We start from the raw sequence: 24,849 nt of genomic DNA, 5'->3' as shown, positions 1-24,849 counted from the left end.
ATTATTCTTTGAGTATACATTCATTTAGAGTAAAAAAAATGTCTTTTGCATTTCTTTGTAGTTTTTTAGGTCAATTAAATAATTAAAGTTCAAATAAATGCAATTTGGGCAACTCAATTCAGATTAGTTTCTCACCTCCCAGATTCTATGATACTCTAAGGCAGGAGTTCTAACTTATTTTTAAAATATTTCAATAGAATTTGTTTCCCTTGTAATGCTATATATTTCATTTGATGCATTTAAAAACATTATTTTGAGAAGGGATCCATTAGGTTTTGCCAGACTATTGTCAAAGAGATGCACGACCCATCAAAAGTCTACAAACCTTTTTGGTTTTCAGAAGGACTGGGAGAAGTGGATCAATGTGAACAAAGGACTTCTATGCACAGTGCCAAAAAGCCACCATCTTTGTTCCTCCTCTTTCAAAACCAAATGCTAAGGCAAAAGCTAAAGTTTATACTAAACAGACATCAATTGATGACACTATTCATTTTTGAAATGTTTTATTTTCTTACATTGGCTCCCTCTTCCTTCACCAAAGTCTGCTCCCAAGACAGCACTTGAAGCCTTGAAAACTGAATGAAATTCAAGGACGGACAAGTCTGCTTTCATAGTACCTCAACGATTTTAAATGGTGTTACAAATATTCCTTACAAATTCTCTTAATATAATGTTAAATCACTTTAATTGGGGGGGGGAGAAGCAGATTATAATACTTTGGGACAGGTGATGGAGCAGCATGCTTTTTAAAAAAATCATATAATAAAAAAGATAGGAAATCATGAATGTTGACTATATTTTATCACAAATTGAAGGCAAATATTCACAGAATTGAAAGTAGATATTCCATATTCTCAGCCAAAGAAAAGCTACTTTCCTAAATATGCATTCAGTCTGCGCCCTTTCTTAAACCCATCTCTGCTGAAAATTGCATTTCTGAGTTCATTTTGGAGACTGCAAAACTCTTTAAAGGTGGGCTTGTGTCCAATTTCATCTTTTAATTATTCCTAGTTAGCACAATACCTACATACAATAGGAGCTTAATAAAAGTTTATTGAACTGAAGCTTTAATATATGCCACAATAATATCAACAAGCCCAAATTTTGCGGTGGAAAGCCAGGTCCCATATGGATAGGGCATAGCTTGTGTCTACAGATTCATTTTTGTACCCATAGGTATAGGCTCAATATCTCATTCAAATCTACTAATCTCTAAGACTCAATTTCTTTTCCACTTATTCCCCGTCCCCAAACAAGCTATTCTGCAACTTGTATTGATGAATTGAGATTGAGGACAACATAAAACGATCACCACCCCTTAGCACATTTTGAAAAATTAAATGAATGATTTTATGTAAAAATGTAATCCATTGTCTCTAAATAAAAGAAATAAGAGCTGGAATTTAAGGTGGAAAAAGTGGCTTCTTTTCAAGCCCACACTGAAATGTCCCCTCTGAAGCCAAGAAACTAAATATAAGAAATTGTCCCTAAGAAAAATACCAAACTTTTATTTACATATATAAATGGACATTTTAATTAGCTTAACTTTCCCAAAATGCACCAACTGGCATAGTCTAGAATTCTTCTGGTCCAAATCTATAATACAGAGAACTCTCAGTATAGAAACATCCCCCACTGATGCAAATGGGTGGCATGTTTGCAACTTGAAGTCTTAGAGCTATCTGGGACATTGAGATGTGAAGAGTCTTCCCCATTCTTCCAGAGCTAATATGTATTTAATGTGGAATTGAAATCCAGGTCTTCTTGACTCCAAGGCTGGCCTTCTATTCACTACATCATGCTGTCTTTCCTTGAGTGGCATTATTAGTTGAAAAACATTGGGTACGTTCTGAAAAATAGCTTCTGATCCTCAAGTACTTTTATCATAATAAAATTTGACAAATGTTTATCTAATACCTACTATGTGCAAGTAGCTAAGGAAACACAGACTTCATGGAAAGCTCTTCTTTTCAACATCTTCATTTCCCTTTCCTCTATTCATTTTCGTGTTTGTACCACTGGAAAGGTCAAGTTTGCTTTTGAGCAAAGAAAATTATGTTTCGTGACAAAACACTGCTCTCTATAATAAAAGCTGGCATTTATATTGTACTTCAAGGTTTGCAAAGTGCTTTACAAATATTATCTCATTTTATCCTCACAACAAGCCTGCAAAGTTGGTTCTATTATTATCCCTACGAGGAAACTGAGGTTGAAGAGAAGTTGTGATTTTTCCAGAGTCACACAACTAGACCTGGGTCAGAATTTGAATTCCTAGTTCCCTGACTTCAAGCCCAAAACTCAATCCATTATGCTACCTAGATACCTACCAGCCATTTAATTGAAGTTTCAGTGTGTTTATGTCTTAGAGATTAACATATTTTTTTCATATTTAGTTCTTCAAAGAACTAAAGACTCCCAAAGAGCCAAGCTTTATTTGACCAAATGCTGGGAAAACAGCTGGCAGAAACTAGATCCCTATTACCAAGATACGGTCAGCATGGGTATATGACTAAGACATAAACAAATTAGGAGAGCATGGAATAGTTTACCTGTCAGATTTGTGGATAAGAGAATAATTTAAGACCAAACAAGATAAAGAGGTCATTGAAAAATGTAAAATGAATAATTTTGATTATATAAAATTTAAAAGTTTCTTGCACAAACAAAGTCAATGTGACCAAAACTAAAAGGAAAACAGAAAATTGGGGGGGGGGTGCAATTTTTACAACTCTGTAAAAAAGATCTCGGATAAAGTATCTGATAAAGATATGCTATCAGAGGGCTCTGATAAAGCCCTCATTTTACAAATATATAGACAACTGATACAAATTTATAAGAATACAAGTCATTCCCCAATTGATAAAAGGTCAAAGGACACAAACAGGCAGTTTTCAGATAAAGTAACAAAAGTTATCTATGTTTATATGAAAAAATGCTCTAAATCACAATTAGAGAAATGTAAATTAAAACTGCTCTGAGGTACCATCTCACACCTCTCATGACAAATGATATCACAAAAAAAGGGAAAATGATAAATATTGAAGGGGATGTGAGAAAACTGGGACTCTATTACATTTTTGTGGAGTTGTGGGGTGATCCAATCTTTCTGAAGAGCAATTTGAAACTATGCCCCAAGACATATTCCAGCATAACCACTATTAGGTCTATATCCTAAAGAGATAAATAAAAAGTGAAAAGAATTTATTTGTACAAAAATATGTATAGCAGTTCTTTTTGTGGTGGCTAAGAATTGGTTATAGAGGGAATATTCATCTGCTGGGGAATGGCTGAACAAGTTGTATTATATGATTGTAATGGAATATTATTATGCTATAAGAAATGATAAGCAGAATGATTTCAGAAAAACCTGGAAAGACTTATGTGAGCTGTGAAGTGAACAGAACCAGGAGGACATTGGACCCAGTAAAGCAATATTGTAAATGAGCAATTCTCAACAATACAATGATCCAGGATAGTCCTTTTGCCAATAATCAAAGAATTGATGTTGTCTGAATACAAACCAAAACAGACTTTCTTTCTTTCTTTCTTTCTTTCCTTCTCTTTTTTCTTTCTTGTTTGAGTTTTATTGCCCCAAACGACTAATAAGGCAATGCTTTTTACACTTATTGCCCATATATATAACCTATATTAGAGTGACTGCTTAGCATCGTGAGGGTGCAGGGTGGGGGTGGGGCAATTAAGCTAGGGAGAGATAAAATTTGGAATTCAAAATTTAAAAAGGAATGTTAAAAATCATTTTTACATGTAATTGGGTAAAACTATGTTTTTTAAAAAAGAGCTGAAGATTACTTTCATTAAAAACTAGCCTAGAAATATGCAAGATAAAATAGAAAACACACTTACAGTATTATGAAAGGCATAACAGTCTGGTAGCTCCCGAGCATGGATTGTCTGAAGGTCAATGCCTTTGAGGTTAAAGGAGATTTCAACCTGTAAAAGCCTGAACAGAAAACATTATTAATTTGAAATGAGAGGAGAAAAGTCACTAAAATGTTCATACCCTTTGACCCAGTTGGGATCCCATTGCTAGGACTGTATCCCCAAAGAAGCCAAAGGTAGAAAGGGTTCATTAAGATAAAATACTCAAATCAATGTTTTTTTGGGGAGAAACAAAGTGGGTGCCCATTGATTGTAAAGTGTCTGTGAAACAACTGTAGTATGTGTATAGAATCAATGTTATTTTGCCATAAGTGATGAAAAATGAGAAATTCTGAGATTTGAGACAAGATTGAAAAAAATGAATGCAGGATAACAGAAGCTGGGCCAGGAGAACAATTTGCCCAATGGCCATAATGATGTGAATGAAAACAATACTAAAAGGTAGTTAGCTCAACTCAGATAAATTGCAGTGGCCAATCTTGGTCCTGGAGAAAAGATAATGTAATGTTCTTTTCTTTTTGTAGAGAGATAGCTGATTATGGGTGCTCAACCTTGCATATACTGTCTGGGGGTTGGTTTTTAACTGGCTTTCTTTGTTACAAAGGAGGGCTCATTCAGTAGGAATGTGGGTATAGATGAAGAAATGACCGATGGGTAAAATATATATCATATAAGTATGATATATCAAATATATCAATAAAACTCTCTAAAAGCACTGTGTTCAATTGTTATTGCTTCTCTAAATCCATCAACATAATCCTTTTTTAAAAACAGCAAAAGAAAACAAAATTTAAAAACATATTTACCGATAAAATTCTAGACTGAAAAATGAAGAATTCATCCAGTGTCCTGAATTCTCACTAGCAGAGACCTGTGGGTCTAAGTGGATACAATCTGGAACAATGACAGAATAAAATGTGTCATTAAACAAAGAAAGAAAAAGACTTAGCAACCAACCAATGCATTTTGTTTAATGTTGCTATGGTTTTTATTAAAATGAAAATACTGCTGGTGCATTTTAAAGAAAAGATGGGAAAATAGCTGTTTGATCCTTTAACAACTGAGCAAATGTGATTATAATTTTATAAATTTGGTAGCTTTTATCCTTTAAATTTTTAAAACTATTTTATATTTCAAATTAGTTAGGAGCAATGTGCTTATATGGTATAGTGAGAAAGTCTGAATTAGAAATCAGAGTCCCTGGATTCAAATCTCAACCTGGGGCAAGTCACTTAACTTTACCAGAGCCTCAGTTTCCCAATCTGTAAAATTAAGGGTGCCAACAAAGATCCCTTATGATTCTACTTTCATAATCCCATGACCTGGGATCAAATCCAACCTGACAATAATTACATTTTGCATGATCTTAGGCAAAATCACTTTACCTCTGAACCTCAGTTTCTTCATCTGGCTTCTGAAGCCCTTGACTTTCTAATTCAATGATTCTATTTTGCTTATAAAACCAGTACCTACAATTCTGATTTATGTTCTCTGACTCAATTATCTATTCCTAAGGTTGACAGACATACAAAATAGAGTACTGGGCTTGGAGTCAAGAAGCCCTGAGTTCAAATCCAGCCTCAGATACTTACTACTTCTGTGACCTTGTACAAGTCAATTAACCCCGCTTGCCTCAGTTTGCTCAAATGTATGAGTATGAAGATATGAGAATTATAATGACAGCATCTTATGGAGATCAAATGAGATAACATTTATAGAGTATCTGGTACACAGTGGGTACTCTATAAATGTTGATTCTCCTCTTGAGAATATGGCTTATCTCACTTTTTTCTTTGTATTCAATACTTGGGTAAGCATTTAATAGATGCTTCTTAGTTCATAATGACTCACATTTATATAATAATTATAAAAAAGGTTTACAAGGTGACCCTGTGAGTTACAAGCACTAATATACTCAATATACAGAAGAGGGAACTTTATTTGCCCACAGTCCTACAGCTCATAAGCATGCAAGTGAGGATTCCTACCCAGAACTTCCTTTAGCCTCTAAATTCCCCATCTCTTCATGCTATTTTGAATCTCTTCATGGATACCAATTGGACCTGCTTGTACCTAAGAGTTGAAGAAAAACTCCTAGGGAAGGGTCAAGAATAATTCCAAACTACAAGAATGATAAGCTCATCATTCAAATGTCCCTCCTTACCAGGGTCAGAAGATACCCTCAGATTGGAGAGGCAAATTCTCTCTTATGAAGATAGAAAAGATAGCTTTTGGAGAGTTGTCTTTTTTTGAGAGAAGGGTGAGGAAAGACCAAAATTTCTCATAGGGTTGTAAAGTTTGAAAAGAACATAAAGTGATTTAATGTTGGTCATTTTTTTTCTTTAGGGAATTCAAATAAATTAACATTCAGTAGTCAATCAACCAATAAGCATTTCTTAAGCCAAGATTTGGAATAACACATTTATTCATTCATTCAACTGTTTATTTTTTTTCATTCATTCATTCATTCATTTATTGAGGCAATCAAGTTTAAGTGACTTACCCAGAGTTACACAGCTAATAAGTGTCTGAGGTTGGATTTGAATTCAGGCCTTCCTGACTCCAGGGCATCACTTAGCTGCCTCCTTACAAATATGTTTAGAAAGCTTTACTTTCCAGTGAAGCTAGACAAAAGATGTATCTGAGGAGAAACCAGGCAGAGATACTATCCTGCCAAAGATAATCAATTGGACCGCCATATAGCTATCTCGTCTCTAACTTATAGTTTTGCAAAGTTGTCAGGCCCAATGAGAGGTTTAGAGTTGCTACCAGTATTGAGGAGGAAGGGCCATTGGAGGCCATTTAGCCCAACCCTATCCCTTGACAGATGAGAAACTAAGACCCGGCCAAATGAAATGATTTATCCTAGTTTCCATAATAAGCAACAAAGTTGATTTGAACTCAAGTCCTCCAGTGGGAACACTGAAGCTCAATGCCTAAGCTCAGTGTGTAGAATTCAGAAGCAAGATTTGAACCTAGGACTTCCTGACTCTAAAGCTGATTCTCTATTACACCATGTTGACTCCCTAAAGGCACACTTCTACCACTTCTTTTTTTATCCAAAAATAATTCAGGTAAATACATGCAAGTATATATATATATATATATATATATATATATATATATATATATATATACATAGATATAGAAATAGAGATAGATAGAGATAGAGATTAGAGATTAGAGATAGAGATAGAGATGATAGCGATAGAGATAGAGATAGAGATAGAGATAGAGATAGAGATAGAGATAGAGATAGAGATAGAGATAGAGATAGATAGATGGGACAGTTAGGTGATTGCATGGTGTGTAGAGTGCTGGGTTTGAAATCAGAAAGATTCATCATCTTGAGTTGAAATCTTGCCATAGACACATACTATCTGACCCCGGGCAAAATATTTGACCCTACTTGCCTCACTTTCCTCATCTGTAAAATGAGTAGAAGAAAGAAATGGTAAATTAGTCTAGTATTTTTTTTTCAATTTTATTTATGGCAATGGAGTTAAGTGACGTGCTCAAGGTCACACAACTAGGCAATTATTAAGTGTCTGAGGACAAGTTTGAACTCAGGTCCTCCTGACTCCAGGGCTGGTGCTCTATCCCCTGCACCACTTAGCTGCCCCCTAGTTTTTTTTTTATAAGAAAACTCTAAAATGAAGTCACAAAGAGACTAAAACAATGACAACAGAAGTATAAATATACAATATCATAGCATAGATAAGAATCATATCATCTAATGATTATACTCAGTTCCAGAACAGTAATACTAATTTCAATGCAAAACTCATGGCTATAGAATTTATGTAATAAATTATATAGCATTATTCACTGTAACTGACATAACTCTTAAAATGGCACTAATATTTAGAAAACATTATTTAATCATTTGAAAACTTCCCACTACCCAATCTAAATGGAAATCCACAGATCTGAAGCCTGGGAAATAATCATGAGAAAACAAAAGTAGGATTATTTAGAAAGAATTCTTTCACACATTGTGCCTGTCTTCAGTAAAGGGCATGAGTAGTTTGAGTTGCCAAACTTTGATTTTAAGACAAGTCTTTGTAGCTGTTTCCTCTAAAAGTTTCTCTTTGTAAAGAAAATATAGATAATAAAGTCCAATGGTGACCATAGGGTAGAAAATATTTCATCCTATAAAAGCAAAGAAAATAACTTAGAATTACAGGATCAGCAACCCATCTCCAAATAGTCTGGAAACAAAACCTGCTTTTCCATTAGATATTAATTTAAGCCACATTTCTAAGACTTGTTTTTGAGGGGAAAATTAATATCACCATACAGCTTTGTGAAACATTAGAGACAGGTCACTAATAAGAGGTCACTGGACAAATCTTCAGAGCTAGTCTCTGCTCCTGTCATAGCAAGACAAAAACATCCCTCATGGTTAGGCATGACAGTCATGTCCGTGATATATTCCTAGCCTGATAAAGGTATGGAGGGAGGCCAGGCTTCACCAAACAGGCAGAAATCTGACAAAACCAATCAATGGGCACACCATGCGGTGCTCCAAGACTGTCTGGAATGTAATAAGGGGCACACCCAGCCAAGGTCCAACAGGGTATGCTCTTCAGGTCATAGCTACATGACCACTCATTGGCTAACTGGGACACAAAAGAATAGGCACCAGGGAAGAGGAAACAAGTTTTATGATTATGTTCCTATGTTAATTGATCAACTGAAGTTGGTAACCATGCTGGTAAAGGTATACTAGACAGACTGCCAGATTTGGAGTCAGGAAGACCTGAGTTTGAATCCTGCCTCCGTTGTGTGATCCCAATCAAGTCATTTTCACCTTGGCCTCAGTTTCTTCATCTGTAAAATGAGGCTATTAGTAGTACTTATTGAACAGAGTGATTGTGAGGATCAGATGAGAATAGATAGATATATATATGCTTGTATGCATATACAAATATAATGTATGTTTATATATGTGTATATATATATATATATGTAAAGTAGATTATAAACTTTAAAACACCATAACTGTTAGCTATTATAACTGCATATGGAAAGTCTTAATTTTGGGGGCAGCTAGGTGACACAGTGGATAGAGCACCGGCCCCAGAGTGAGGAGTACATGAGTTCAAATCCGGCCTCAGACACTTAATAATTACCTAGCTATGTGGCCTTGGGCAAGCCACTTAACCCCATTGCCTTATAAAAACCTAAAAAAAAAAGGTCTTAATTTCAAATTTTGTCTAGCCATCTTTGCCAGCATAGGAAAAACATGACATTGTAGGGATAAACAGTGCTTTATTCGATCCATATCCAAGACTCAAAGCACTTAACATCTCATGTCAAATGCATGACATTTATATACAATAAATCTGGCAAAATCCTAGGAAAATATTTTCTATTAATAAAAGTGAGTATTTTTCACTTAAAAGCTATATATATTCACTTAAAATGATAAAGTTAAATATATATGCTTAGGGTTTGGAGAAAATTAATATTGAAGTCTACTAGAATGTGGCAATAGAACACAGTGTGCTAGACATGAAGTCAGCAAGTTCTGACTTCAGATTCTACTTTAGACTCTGACAAGCTATTTGACCCCAGAGAAATCCTCTCCTTGTCAGAATCTCCACTCATAAAATGCAGATAATAATACCTATAGCACAAAACTCAATGAGATCATGGGATCACAGACTGAGAGATGAGTCATCTAGTCTAATGCCTCATTTGACAGATGAAGAAACTAGAAACCAAGGGCAGTAAAGGGACCTACTCAAGGTCACACAAGTAGGAAGCAGCAGGATTGGAATCTAGAAGCAATGCTCTTTTTGCTGAACCATGCTATATATAGCCCATAATGGATATAAAGCTCTTTGATCAATATAACAAAAATGATAATACTATCGATGTAAATTTACGCTTTTAATGCTATGGACCAAGGATCGAATTTTTAGAACTTGATAAAATTATAATAAAATTCATTTGAAAAAATAAAGAGATGTAGAATAGCAAGAGAAATGGTGAAAAGATGTAGGGATGAAGGGTAAAAAACACTTTCAAAACCCCAGACTAGATCATAAAGCAATAATTATCAAAATCAACTGGAACTAGTTAAAAAATAGAAAGGTTAATCAATGGAAAAGACGACACAAGAAAGAGAAAGAAAGGAATAATGACCCAACAATTGTTGAAAAGGAAAACAAATTCCTTGGGGGAAAAAACAATAACTCTTTATTTGATAAAAACTTGTGAAAACTGGAATGAAGTCTGGCAGAAATTAGACTTAAACCAACACCTTACACTCTACTCCACCATATTCTAAATAGATATGACCTTAAAATTAAAGATCATACTATCAAAAAATTTCAAAAATCATATGCAGTAGATAGAGCACCAGTCTGGAGTCAGGAGAACTTGAGTTCAAATCTAGCCTCAGACACTTAATAATAATAATCTAGCTGTGTAACCCTGGACAAGTCATTTAACCCCATTGCCTTGCAAAAAAAAAAAACTAAAAAAAAATCATACTATTAAAAAATTAGAAGAGAAATAGCTCATAAACCACTCACCATAATAGGTAAGAAATTTATTCTTAACCCAAACAAAAGATAGGGATGATTAACAAAAGATAAAATAGATAAATTTGATTACATAGAAAAGTATCTACATAGACAAAATTAATGTACATAAGATAACAAGGGAAGAAGTCAAATGAGAAAAAGATCTTTATATCAAATTTCACTGATAATGGTTTTGTATTCAATACACATAAATAGGTCTAAAAACCCTTCTTCCATAGACTAGTGACCAAAGGATATGAATAAGCAATTCTCAAAAGAATTACAAAATACTCACAGTAACATGAAAAAATGTTCCAAATCGATAAGAGAAGTGAAAATCAGAGCAATCCTGAGATTTCACCTCATACCCAACAAAATGATAATATCAAAAATGGCCATAGTCAATATTGAAGTGGTTATGAGGTAAAAGGTATACCAATGCATTGCTGACAGAGTTGTAAATTGGTACAATCATTTTGGAGAGCAATTTGGAATTATGTAAGTAAAATAATCAAGATTTCTATATTCTTTGAACCAAAGAGTTGAGGTTTATGCTCCAAGGAATCTATAGATAAAAAGATTCCCTACATACTAAAACATTTATAGAAACATTTTTTTTTCTGACAGCAAAGAATTTGAAACAAAGTAGATTGGAGAATTATTAAACAAGTTGTAGTACATGAATGTTATAGAATATTATTGTGCTGGAGGAAACGATGTATGTGTGATAGATACAGAGAAAGATCTTTATGAACTGATCCAGAGTGAAGTAAACAAAGTCAAGAAAATAATATACAATATTCTACAAAGTCAAACACATATCAAAAAATCAAAAGTGAACATAGCAAAATTGTAAAGCTCAAGCATAATTCAAATAAAGAGATAAGAGGATATGCCCAACCACCTTTTAATGGAGGTGGGAAGCTCCACGTGTGTTACACATGGCTTGTGTTTTCAGACTTTTTAAATATATTGATCAGTTCTTATTTTTCTTCCTTTTTTGTCTTTAAAAATACCATTACATGGGATGGTTGTCTAGGAAAGGGAAAGGGAAAGATACTGGGGAAAACTATGAGAACATAAAAAAACAAAAGATAAAAGTGCTTTTCAAATCTCAAGGCATCATGTAAATGCTAGCTATTCTAAAAAGTGTCTGCTCACATCCTTTGACCATTCATTTATCAATTAGGAAGGAAGGAAGGAATTTTAGGGTAAAGAGAACCTATGGAAAATAGGTTTTCTTAAAATAGATTAAGTAAAAAAAATTAAGAAACAATAATATCTTTAAAGAGGATGATTTTTTAAAATCAGAATTCAGAAAAAGAAAGTCAAATTAGAGACAAGATAAAAAATAAACCTAATTCTTATAACTTTTCATGTGAATCAATTAAATAATCCAACAAAAGAGTTAAAAAACTAAATAAGAAAATAAAACCTTCAAATCTGATGCTATGAGTTTTGTTGAGTTTTTTCCCCCCCTCTTTATCTTTTTTTCCCTTTAAAAAATAGTCCTTGTTAAATGGAGCAGCTCTCATGAAGAGAGGTACTAGAAGAAATTAGGCAATGTAACAACAAATTATATAATAAAACTTTTAAAAATAGAGATAAGCTTGCTATCGTTATATAAATGTCAGTTATTATGATTGACTGTTGTCATTGAGTCAAGGACCTAGACAAGGCTATGTGATCTTGGAAAAGTGACTTAACTTTATGTCTGAGGCAACTCACTAAGACTTATCTATCAAACTACATATGTTATATGATCTACACTTATGAAGTGTATTCATATACCGGGAGTTCCCTCCACCATCTTGAATTTCCCTCACCAAAGTCCTTTCCAGGTGAATAACAGGAGAGATTCTTGTCAGAGAGGATAAGTGCTGCTCCCCTCAGTGAGATGCAGAGCTATGTGGTCACCACAACAATTCAAAATAGTAGTTTATCACAATTTTGATTTATTACCTATTTCAACTTCACTGTCTATGTTGAGGCTATAATTGGACGGGAGTACAGTGCCTTTCTTGTAATGCTGTTTGCATACTTTCAAGCCAATTCTATCATCTTCATTTTCTTCATAACCAACCATGCCCAGGGATATATCCTTTAAACGATGATACTGTTTAAAAGAAAGGAGGAAAAACATACAAGTACCCATATATACTCTTAGAAGTTAAATAAGGTAGTAGGGAAAAAAAACCAACAGAATGTATACATATATACAACAAGAAAAACCATCCCCGTTCTTTCCCTGCCAGGTACAAGAGCCCATTTGGGCATCATATCCTTCAATGTATATAGGTAATGGCAATTTAAGTTAAATTAGATGACTTCAAAACGCTTTGCAGGCAACCAAATGTCTCAGGTTGAAAGTGCTTCTCACACAGCAGGGGGAAAGGGAAGTCTATAGTTGTAAAGATGATATTTTCTTTTGCCAGTATGCTTTCCCCCCATACTCCCAATTCCCCTTCAGTCATGTTCCTCGTGATTCTCTAGATAGTCAATTACTAATTAAATTAATTAATGCCAAAGTTTACATCAGTCCAGAGGCCCCAGATTTCAAAATAGTATTTTCTTTTGAGAACTGCTTAGAGCTCTAGGTTAGGGGTTCATAACCTGGAATCTTGGACTTGGATTGGGGAAACCAATTACATCTTGAACTAATATCCAACTGAAATTTAGCATTTCCTTCGATTATGGATAGAGGCAACAAAACACAATAATATTAAGGAATATTAAACTGTAAAAGGGGTTTATGACCCCAAAAGAGATTAAGAACCTCCATTTGATGGTCAAAGGGAAAGTGGATTAGAAACATTCCAAGAATAGAAGTTCCTTGAAGGCTAGACTAGTTTCATTTTTATCTTTGTATTCCTAGAACCCAGTAAGGGCAACTTAGCAATCACTTAACACATATTTGATTAAATAAGATAAAGGATCAGAAGCATGTGGAGAAGGGATTCAAATCCAGTTTGGATATCAATGGGTTTAAGTGGGATATTGGGCATCTAGGTAGATCAGTGAATTAAGCGCTGGACTTTAAGTTAGGAAGACAGTTCAGAAATTTACTGCGTGAGCCTAGTCAGGTCACTTAACCTCTGTTTGACTTAATATTTTGGACAATGAAACATCAAAACTATGCTAGTCTTCCAGGAATTTCCATTCTTAGGATGTTTCTAATTCCTTTTCCCTTTGACCACCAAGTAGGGGTTCTTAACCTCTTTTGGGATCATGAACCCCTTTTGCAGTTCAGTACTCTTTACTGTGCTTTGTTGCCTCTCTCCATGAGGGTCTATCTATTCATGGGGTCCTGAAAAAGTAAGATTCAACTAAACTACAACAATAACAAAATAGGATATAAGTCAATAATTAAGACAGTACAAAAAACCCTTTCTATTTATTTTAGACATTTTCACATGTATATTTTGGCAGATGTAAAAATATTTTCTGCACATATTCTCATTTCTCTTCAAAACATACACACAAAAAGAATCAGACAGGACACTTCCAAAACTTTTATGGAAAAATATGCTGCCCAAAAGTCCCCCAAAATTCCAAAATTGCGAATATTTATTCTAGCAAGTTACTCAATAGGTCAGGAAGCACAAATATAAAGAATGCATCCAATTCCCTTTTCTTTGTCCATTCTGATGAAAGCAGACCTCTCTCACTGAGATCTCAGCAGTTTCCAAACTAAGTCTAATATGAGAGAATAAAAAAAGTAACTATGTCCATGTAATAGTCCTTCAATAAAATGACACCTTGCAAAGAACTAAAGGAAATGACAAATTTCAAAAGTTAGTTCTGTCAAATTACCACTTAGGACTGAGAGATGATGTCCCTAGGGATAAAAACCTTAAGCCTCTCCCTTATGGGTTTTAGGACAAAGTAATTGCACCTATTTCACATCTACAATTGGGATATTATTCAATCCCTTTTAGCAAAGGATGTAGTGTAGGGATTTGATTGAGGGGAAAATGCACTAAAGTGTTCCTATGCATTAGCAAAGGAGGCAAAGTAGAGTCCAGAATGCATTTTCCCATAGAAACAATGCCATCAGCGTGGGTGAGGTTCCTAAGGGCGGTACAGAAAAACTTACTTAACTGATAATGGTCTTAATATATGTGCCGTATACCATCATGGGCCTTTATTACTTTGCTTAACGATATCTCTTTAGGAAAATGAATGCAGAGCCAATAGAAACATAGACTCTCAAGAGTCTGAAGTGACCACGAAAGTCAGTTAGCTTGACCTGAATCTGAACAGTTCTCCCACTCTCTTCAGTCCCCCGCAGTGGTCAGTTGACTTGAAGACATCCCATACTCCACATCCTGAGGCAGCCTATTCTACTACTTTGAAGAGCTCTGTTAGGATATTTCCTTACCTGAATTTGAAGGTTACCGCTTTATTATAATCTATTATGTTCCAACTTGGTAGATCAGGAATACTTTTCTATCCCCACCCTATCCCCAGCTCCCATGCCAGAGGAGAAAGAAATTCCCCTTCATTCTCAAATACGTTGGGAGTAGCATCTTGGTATCTGCTTCCAGCAGAGTAGGAATCAGTCATGGAATTCCAGATCATGAGTTAGAAAAAAGACTTCGACTATCATCTACTTCACTCTTTACATAAAAGGAACCTCCATACTGGAATGATCATCTAGAATCAAGAGCTATAGAGGCAAGGCGAGAATTTGGGATAGATATAGATGAAGATATTTCCAGAAAGAAAAGAAGGAAAAAAGTTCCAAGTGGTAGAAGGAAGACAGAAAGAATTCCTATGATCCAGCTAGTTATTCCTAGCTAACTACTGCAAGTAAAGGATATTTTCAGGTAGCATAGAAGGGTGGCTTTTTTTCCTGTATGGACAAACCCCCAAGGAAGATACTTACCTGATTAATGACAAAAAATATGCTTTCATAGACACCTTCCTGTGTATAGACACTGCAACTGTAGTCATCTTCATCTATGCCAGAATATCCCTTTAGAAACAAGTGCTTAAAAGCCACGGTATTATCCTCTTTGAAAGAGACCACCAGCTGGTTATTCAGACCAAAAAGGACGAGCTGAAAAATACAACATTAAGAGAAAAGTAATCATTACCTAAACTATTTGCCAGTTGAATCCTTCAGTTCCAAAAACATTGATTTAAGCTCTTATGTTGGCTAGGTACTGGCATAGGTGCTGAAAACTACTATGACAAAAAGTAAAACAATTAGTGGTCCTCACAAGAGAGAGTTGGGGGGTGGGGGAGGAACAGAGAAGGAGATAGAAGTAAATAAAACATATCCACATAAGAAACATAGAATAAATACAAGGGAAGAGCAATTATTGGGATGAATCAGGAAAGGTTTTATATGACATTGACCTTGATTAAAGGTATCCTTGACTTTACCAAGTAAGATGATTTTTAATATGAACGAAAGCATGTACTTAAAACCAAAAGTTAGTATTGTTTGCAAGGGGAAAACACCAGAACTCTGTATTTTGTTATATATTTAGTATCTGTTTGATATAGTGCTAGCAATGTTACTGCCAACAACAGTAAGGCAAAAGAAAAAAATAAAAGTATACAATGAAAGGTTTTGTTTTGCATGGCCATACATATTTGTTACAAAGGTTTGGTTCTTCTTCTTTCTTTTTCCAATTTTCTTTTAGGTGGTGGGAAGTATAGGATGTGGAAAGAGAAAATAAATTATTAATGAAAAATAAAATAAAAGGTTTTCAAAAAGTCATTAACAGAATCAATACTGGCAAAAAGACAAAAAAACTATCCCCATTTGCTGATGGCATGATGATTTACTTATAAAATTTCTAGGAAATCACCAGTATTATGCCCCCTTCCTTGTACTTTTCCTATCAGACTCCCACCCTGGGAACCTGAACTCTTATTAATCAGTTTTCATGTTACCTTTTCTTATCCCAGATTTGTCACACCATTTCCCATCCATTGACAAGCCATGTTATCTATACTCTTTGCAATGTGGAATCACTAAAACTTTTTCTAACAGATCCAGGATAAAAGCAAAGATGATCCTTCTCTTCACTATCTCTCCTCTCTTCCACCAGAATTCCATTGGTGAGATCCTGGGTTCTGATTGGTAAGTTTTCATTTTATTTTACCTGGTTCTTATTTCTCCCGTGTCATTTCTTGGCCATCTCCAAGCATAGCACCAAATCCCTGTATAGTCCCTTCCCAAAATTCCCCAACTCTTAACATGTAGTCTTCCTCTATTGGTATATAAGCTGGTATTTTTATTCCAACCATTTGAATAAATGGATAGAAATAGAATCAGTGTTTAATAAATGCTTTTTTCCATTTATTCATATAAAGAAACTGAAAAAATTGATAGATTCAATGAAATATAAAATAAATACACAAGAATCATCAGCATGTCTATAAAGCAATAATAAAATATGGAAAATAAAAAATGGAAAGAGGAATCCTATTCAAAATAACTATAAAATAGATAAAATATCTGAGTTCCAGCAAAGGTCTAAATTTATGGTTTTTCCATAGCAATGTATGACTGTGAGTTAGACTATATGGATAGCTGAGCACTGCCAAATTCAGTGCTTTCAAGCTGTAGTGTTGGAAAAGATTGCAGAAATTCCCTTGGACAGCAAGAAGATCAAATCAACCAATATTTAAAGAAATTAATTCAAGCTATTCACTAGAAGGTCAAATACTGAAGCTGAAGTTCAAATACTTTGGCCACAAATAAGAAGAGAAAATTCATTGAAAAAGACCCTGATACTGGGAAAGATAGTGTCATGGAAACAACGTACATGAACCTGAACAGACTTAAAGAAATAGTGGAGGACAGAAGGGTCTGGTGTGCTGTGATTCCTGGGATTATGAAGAGTCAGACACAACTGAACAACTGAACAATAACAAAAGTCAATCTACTAGGAACACATTTCAAACATAAAAATATAGTAACAAAATATGCTTTAAAGAAATAAAGACTTAAATACTTGAAGGAACATTCCTTGCTCATGGTTTAACCACACCATTATAAATAATAGTGATCAGATTATCTAAATTAATTTGCATGCTTAGTGCAACACCAAACCATGGAAGAAGTACTTAACAAAAATAGATATAAAGCTATGGACAAAAAAAAAAGACCTAGATAAAATAATAACCAAACCAATTTAGGAAAAAAATATATTTGATCTTGTTCTCATAGAAGCATGCTCAGTGCAGGAAACCCAAAAGCCCCATATTCTTTTGTGGTAGCAGACAGGACCAAACCGAGACCCAATTCTTGCAAGTATCCAACACTCCTGTCCACAGCAGGCCATAGCAACATCCTATATGGAGAAATTCAGAGACCTGATTTGTAGGAGACTCAGCTAGACTAGCACCCAGTGTGGACCCAGGAGTCCATTGCCATTCCCCTTTTGAAGAAAAAAAAAAAGGAACAGACCAACATCCAGCTATCCCACCACTAACCCTGAATCCAGGTTAAAACAACATCCAGGCATTAGAAATTATCTGACCTGGAACATACAAAAGATGAGGTCAGATAATTCCTAAAGAATTTAGGATTAAGCAGGAACATTCACATAATCCAGGAATAAGGAAACAAAATTTGATCCAAATTCCAATCAAGAACCTAGGGAGATGAAATAAGAGTAAATGGAAGAAAATAATACACAATGAAAAATTTTCTTAATTGAGAGAAGCCCAAAGAGTAAACCCAGAAGAAAAAACATACAAGTCTGAAGAGAAAGAGAGAGAGAGAGAGAGAGAGAGAGAGAGAGAGAGAGAGAGAGAGAGAGAAAGAGAGAAACCTTGTGGCTTTGTTGGTAGTTTTCTGATTAGAAGAGATTTCCAAGATTACTTTACTAACCAAAGCTGAGCACTGTTTATCTTTGCCACATCTAAATAAATTGGTCTTTTTAATAATAGCTATGGGAAATTCCAATAGTTTTACAATGTTTTTTTTTCCCCTTGAAGTTCACTTTTTAAAAACTGTATTCTTTGTTCTTGGAACAACTAAAAATAAATTTGAAAAGACCCTGATAGTTTTTTAGTACAAATATTAAATTATTTCTTTACAGAAATGTTAAGAGTAAGGCCCTAAAGAATTGGCTACAAAGGAGTTGTGGAGACCTTCCTTGAACCCAGTAACGTAAGGCAAAGGCTTTGAACTTAGATTGATGAGAATCTAATTAGAGAAGATAAAAGCAGAAAAGGTCAATGGATGGGAAAGATTATCTTAGAGGAAGAGATAAAGAATGAAGAAAGGTGATGGAAAAGCAGAAAAAGGACACTCTTCAAAGTTTAGGTTTAAAATCTTCACTTCTCAGGTGTATCTGCCAGGATATGGCTTCATCTTTCAGACTCAACGTTGACAAGGGCTAGAAATTTGAACACATAGCTCAATCCTTAATGCTGATTGGCTACCAAGTCTGTCATATAATTTCCCTTCTTGGAGGGTATGGTGCAAACAACTCAGACTCTCCAATGGAAAGTCCTCTCTTCACTGGTGGCTTTCACTTACTGGAAATTAATATTCCATACTTTCTCTTGTAACACATCAACAGTTGAAGTGCTGGTCCAAATTCAATAATCCAGAAGTCATTTCTACTGTCATTTCTTTAGAATAGTAGAGTAAAACAATTTATTAAGGCCATAAGCCCCCCGATGAATATTAATAGTTAGGAAATCTGATATTCTGTTGACCAATCAAAGATACCACAGAATCATAGCTGTGGCCAGAAGGAAAGTTCTCCCCCAAGCAAGGGGATAAAGGGGATCACAAAAGGTAAAACAGAAAATTTTATTTACTTGACATTGAAAAGCACAATCAAAACCAATTTATTTAGGAAAAGGAAGGGGGAGGGGAGGTCTGCCAGCCAAGATATGCAAGGAATTCACAGCCATATGTAGGACTTGTCAGATTAAGAGTTATTCTTAAAGATAGCAAAGTTACACATTGGGTAGAGTGCCAGATCTGAAGCGGGAAGACTATGAAAAAGCCACTTACCTCTCTAAGCGATACCATGAAAACATATCAAAAGCTCCTTGAAACTCTCCAAGCACTTTAACAATGCAAGCTCTCCTTATTGGCATTATTATAATTATTAGAAGTCATAGTAAAAGTTGTAGAAGAAGTAGCAGCACTAGTAGTATTCCTTAGTAGCTAAGAGGTCAATGAATAAGGTCAAATAATACTCAAAAGAAAAAGGTCATGGAAACATTCATAACTCCATGAAAGAATACTTGAAAATTCTAATAAAAAGAAATGTGAATAAAAACAGCAGCATAACTCACACCCAGTAAACTTATCAATGACAAAACACAGAAATATCAGTGTTGGAGGGGCTATGCCAAAGCTAGTAAATTGGTCCAACCACCTTGGAAAGCAAAGTGGAACTATACTAAAACAAAGTTATTAAAATGTCCATACTCTTTGAACCAGAAATCTTACAGCCATGTGAATGTCTGTCTTATAAACACCAAAATATAATCATCACAAGACTTGGTGATGACAAAACCACAGGTACTTTGTGAAAAAATAAAGTACATCTCTATCAATGGGAGATAGGACATTAATATGACAGAATATTACTACATGATAATAATCATTATTACTAGCATTATTATAATTCTTTATAGTTGGAAAAGTGATTTACAATTATCTCATTTGATCTTCACCCTTGGGATGTAGGTACAGTTATTAACCCCATTTTCCAGATAAGGAAACCAAGACAGCTAGAGGTTGTGACTTTCTCAGATAGCATAGCTTCATGTTTTATATTAATATTGTAAATATAATGTCTCAAAGCACACACTGTTATTCTGTACTAGCATCACATCTGTAAGAAATACTTATGGGTGTAATTATGTTAAAGTCTTTCTTTTTTTTAAAGTATTTGAATAGTTTTCCCATGTTTTTCTGACTCCTGGTCCAGAACTCTATCAAATGTTCTACCTAGCTACCTTTACATTGCTAATATTATCATCATAAGAAAAGGAGGAGGAGGAGGAGGAGGAAGACGAGAATATGAAAAAAAGAGAATACAGTTTTTAATATGAAGAACTCAGATGCACGGGGAAACTCCTATGAACCTGAAACAGAGTGAATTAAATAGAAGTAGTAAACCAACATATACAATGACTACAACAACAAAAAAGGCAGCTAAGTGGTGCATAGGATAGAGTCCTGGACCTGGAATTAGAAGACTTTTTCTCATGACTACAAACCTGGCCTCAGACACTTCCTAGTTGTGTGATCCTGGACATGTCACTTAACCCTGTTTGCCTCAGTTTCCCCATCTACAAAATGAACTGAAGAAGAAAATGGGAAACTACTCCAGTTTCTTTACCAAGAAAACCCAAATAGGGTCATGAAAATTTAAATACAACTGAACAATAATATGACATAATCAGAAAGAACAATAGCAAAAAAATGAGAAACTAAAGTGTAATTATAATGACCAGATATGGTTACAGAAAAAATACACACAGAAAGAATGAACCTCTTTTCATTGCAGAGGTGGGCAACTATAGATGTGTATAATATCACACATGACATGGATTAGTTTTACTGATTTTTTTCTCTTTTTAAAAAAATCTGTTACTACTCATGCTAATTATCATTTGTGTAGTGCCTACTTTGTTGTAGGCAATGTATTAGGTACTTTGATTATTATTTCATTCATTCCCCATGGGATATAAGTGCAATTAGTACCCCCCCATTTTATGATTAAGGAAACCGAGGCAAATAGATGAAATGACTTGCCCAAGAGTGTCTGAAGTTGGATTTGAACTCGGGTCTTCCTGATCCAGACCTGTGTTCTATTCACTGAGCTGCCAAAGTACAGTGCAATGACTGGAGGAGAAATGAGGATTGTATTCAGAAAGGAATGTGACAAAAACAAAAAGGTAAACATTAAAATATGATGCAAATTTTGTTTAAATGTTAACCTTAGGTACAGCAACACCATTCGGTCAGTAAATAAGTTAGATGTCATTTGATTATTGATGTAGAAGCTCTATTATAATGGATAAGCTCTGAAAAATTATCCAAATAGTTAAAAAAGAGAGAGATTTAACTTAATTATACACATAAGTATTTCTTACAGATACGATGCTAGTACACAATTACAATGTGTGCTTTGAGACATTGTATTTACAATATTAATATAATATATGAAACTATAATAAGAAGATTGCAATAAGAAGATAAAAAGCTGCTGTTTCCCCTACCCCTTATGGGTTTGAATCTACAAATAATTTTCTGGTAGTTATGTCTGGATCTAAGGAAGAAACTTAAAACTCTTCCCTTCCAGCTGTAGCTAACTAAAAAGAAGGTCAAAGTCTCAACAAAGAAACACAGAACAAAAGAGTTCAAAGAACATCTCAATCCCATCCCCTTGAGTAATGCAGAACATTTGTTGTAGATAAGTTTTAAAGGAGCAATTGCATTTAATTATCAAGCATTGACCCTTTTCTGGCAAGTACTATGGAAGGCAAATCTCGGGTTGTGAAATCCATGGAGGAGAGACTTTCTGGTACCAGGAAAAGTAGGGCCCCACGGGGGCTGTGAACAGAGAGGAAAAGGGAGGGGAAAAGGAGGGCTGCCCCTAAGGAATGCTGCTCCCTCCTTCAAAGGTAGACAACCCACTAAGCCAAAGAGCTGGAGAAAAGTCAAAATGGGATGTGAAACAATCTCTTCCCGCCCCTTGGCCCTGAACCCCAAACCATCTGCATCTCTGGAACTGGAGGTGAGGAGAGATAGGAGATTGAGAGTGAGGAAAGAGAGAAAAGACTGCAATCCAGTTGTATGAGACTCCTTTCCTCACCCACCCTCATCATGAGTTAATGAAAAGAGTATGGACTTTGGGAGTCAGTGACCATGGGTAGGATTTCCAGATCCTCTCCCTCCCGATTCTATGACTTTAACTACATCACTTAAACTCTAGTCCAAAATTTGCCCCCCTACAAAAGGAAGGTATTCTTCCAGGAAACTCTGGTGTGCCGTCTGGTTCTAAATCTATTAATTCTCTGACAAGAGAGTTTATCTTGTCCAACCTGTCCTTGAACAGGAAAACCCTCCTACCAAATCCCTGGTAGGCAGGCAGCCACTTAAAAAAAAAAATTCTTTACCTCAAGCCCGGGCAGTTGTGCCCTGGGACTCCCTGACATTGATATAATACCTAGGTCCATACGCTATGCTAGGAAGCTTCAGTCCAACCAGAATATAAAATCTTACAGGCTAGAGAAAATGTACAACGTTGATTATTGTTGAGTCATTTCAATGCAGTCCAGCCACATTTGGGGGTAATATCTATACAGGATCCAGAATTTCATGGTACCTGAACCATTTGCTTAGTTTTTGGACATATGGTTAGGCTCTTAATTTGCAATCTTAATCCTTAATTATTTAGCCTTCTCGCCTGGGCTCCTGATGATTTCGCCCTTCTGGGAAGTCATCGAGTCCAGAATCCAATGTGGCAGCTTTCATACATGCTCAAGTGATTAAACTGGTTGGGGAGCATCTGCCAAAGCACCAGCTGGCATAGGCAAGAGGAACGAAAAGCAGACCTAGGACTCCAAGGTCCAAAGAAAGTACAGAAAACTAGGGCACTGGGAGATCTGGTTGAACTGGCACCCTAGTGGGCAAGTCCCTAGATGTCTCAGATGAGACAAATATATGGCAAATAGTAGGTGGTATAGAAATCACCACTTATTCCCTTTCCTCCTTCTCCCCTTCCTTCTCTCCAACCCCCTCTTTTCCTCTCCAAGTCTCAGGGACAAATAGAAAATAATAAATTCTTGACAATGAGTGGAAAGAAAAAAGTTATTTTGAAGGAAGAATGAAGAGAATACTCTGGGCTAAAAAATGTGAAAGAAAAATTCCAATTGAGGAGCTTAAAATCAAGATAAGTAAGAACAAAAGAGCACCTAGCTATCCTAATGATGTTTGTCCTTTGTTATACCAGATCTGGACATTAGAGAGGTGATGACATGGAAATGAATTGGATCTGAGTGAGGGGGGGCTCGGCTAAGTCACCAGTCTCACTCTCTCCTCCAGAGCCATCTGGGTCCAGTGGCCAGATATGAAACAGGATGACTGGAGATGGTCCTGCATTCAAGGTAGTTGGGTTAAGTGACTTGCCCAAGGTCACACAGTCAGGGAGTGTCAACTATCTGAGGCCAGATTTGAACTCAGGTTCTCCCTAAATAAGATGACCAAGCTCAAGTCAGCAACAATCTCACTTTCTGAAAAAAACAATTGTCAGATGTTAAAACAAACTCAAGGTCAACAACTTTTGAGAGCTCTTGGAGATTAAGAGAGCAGCAAAAGCTTTGAGAATGTCCCGATTCCATTCCCCTTCTCACTTCCCCACTTCCAAAAATGAGGAAGCAAGTAGACCCACAAGAACAGACCTGTGAGTTTGACCTTGATTTCTAGAAAATAACATCAACTGAATGCTTAGTGATCATTTAGAAAAGGAAGTGGTGATTGCTGTGATCTGATGCAGCTCGACTCTGCTAAGACAAACAAGACATGGCAGCCTTTATTTCCTCTTTTTTTCCTTTTTTAAACAGAATTTCTCAGATCAGGAGCCCCACTCAGAAATTCTTACAACACTTTATTTATTCTGAACTTTATAGAGTGAAGTTACTCAATGTTCTTCAACCTGGCAGGAGGGGACACACCTGGGGAACACTTTTTTAATGTTTTGATTGATTTTGCTCAATGTGTTGTGATTTTTTTCCCTCCTCTTCCTCTTTTTCTTTCTGTTGCTATTAGGAATGGTTTTCTGGAAGAAAGGATGGAAAATCTAGGCAATGTAAAAAAAAGGTAAAAAATAAAAATCCATTTTTTTAAAAGGAAGAAGTTAAGATTTGAACTCAGTTCTCTTCTTCCTCCCAGTTGCTGGTGCCTCCTAGCTAAAATGTATAAGTATATGTTTGTGTTTATATCTTTTTGTTCAATTGTGTCCAGCTCATTTGTAATTCTCTTGGCAAAACTATTAAGAGTGGCTTTCTATTTCCATCTTCAGCTCCTTTTAAAGTGGAAGAAACTGAACAAATAGGTTCAGTGACTTGCTTAGGGTAACAAAGGTAGAAAGTGTCTGAGGCCAGATTTGAACTTGGGAAGATGAATTGTTCTGACTTCAGGACTGGCACTTTTTCCACTGTGCCACCTAGGTATTCCAGATGTATGTTTATGTATTGTTATCATTGTTCAGTGCTTTTCAATCATTCTGACTCTAGTTGGGATTTTCTTGGCAAAAATAATACTGGAATGGTATTGCCATTTCCTTTTTTGGTTAATTTACAGGCAAGGAAACTGAGGCAGGCAGAATTAAATGATTTGCTTAGGATCAAACAATTAGTAAGTTTCTGTGGCTGAACTTAAATTCTGTTCTTTCTCACTTAAGGTTTGGCA

The 24,849-nt window shown here is 35.4% G+C and overlaps 1 protein-coding gene across 1 annotated transcript in view; it reads right to left on the bottom strand.

The window, feature by feature from the left end:
- MCOLN2 (mucolipin TRP cation channel 2) overlaps window positions 1-24,849 on the bottom strand; it is an 80,857-nt gene that overhangs the window by 35,919 nt on the left and 20,089 nt on the right. The window contains exons 3-6 of the mRNA XM_074221777.1: window positions 15,325-15,498; window positions 12,399-12,552; window positions 4,707-4,794; window positions 3,865-3,961 (exon numbers count right to left, since the gene is read on the bottom strand). Coding sequence (XP_074077878.1) covers window positions 3,865-3,961; window positions 4,707-4,794; window positions 12,399-12,552; window positions 15,325-15,498 — 513 coding nt within the window. The remainder of the gene's footprint in view (window positions 1-3,864; window positions 3,962-4,706; window positions 4,795-12,398; window positions 12,553-15,324; window positions 15,499-24,849) is intronic.

This window comes from Macrotis lagotis, chromosome 2, assembly GCF_037893015.1.
Source record: "Macrotis lagotis isolate mMagLag1 chromosome 2, bilby.v1.9.chrom.fasta, whole genome shotgun sequence".
NCBI lineage: Eukaryota > Metazoa > Chordata > Mammalia > Peramelemorphia > Peramelidae > Macrotis > Macrotis lagotis.
The sequence above is the reverse complement of the archived record's forward strand: the minus strand, read 5'-3'. Positions and strand labels throughout refer to the sequence as shown.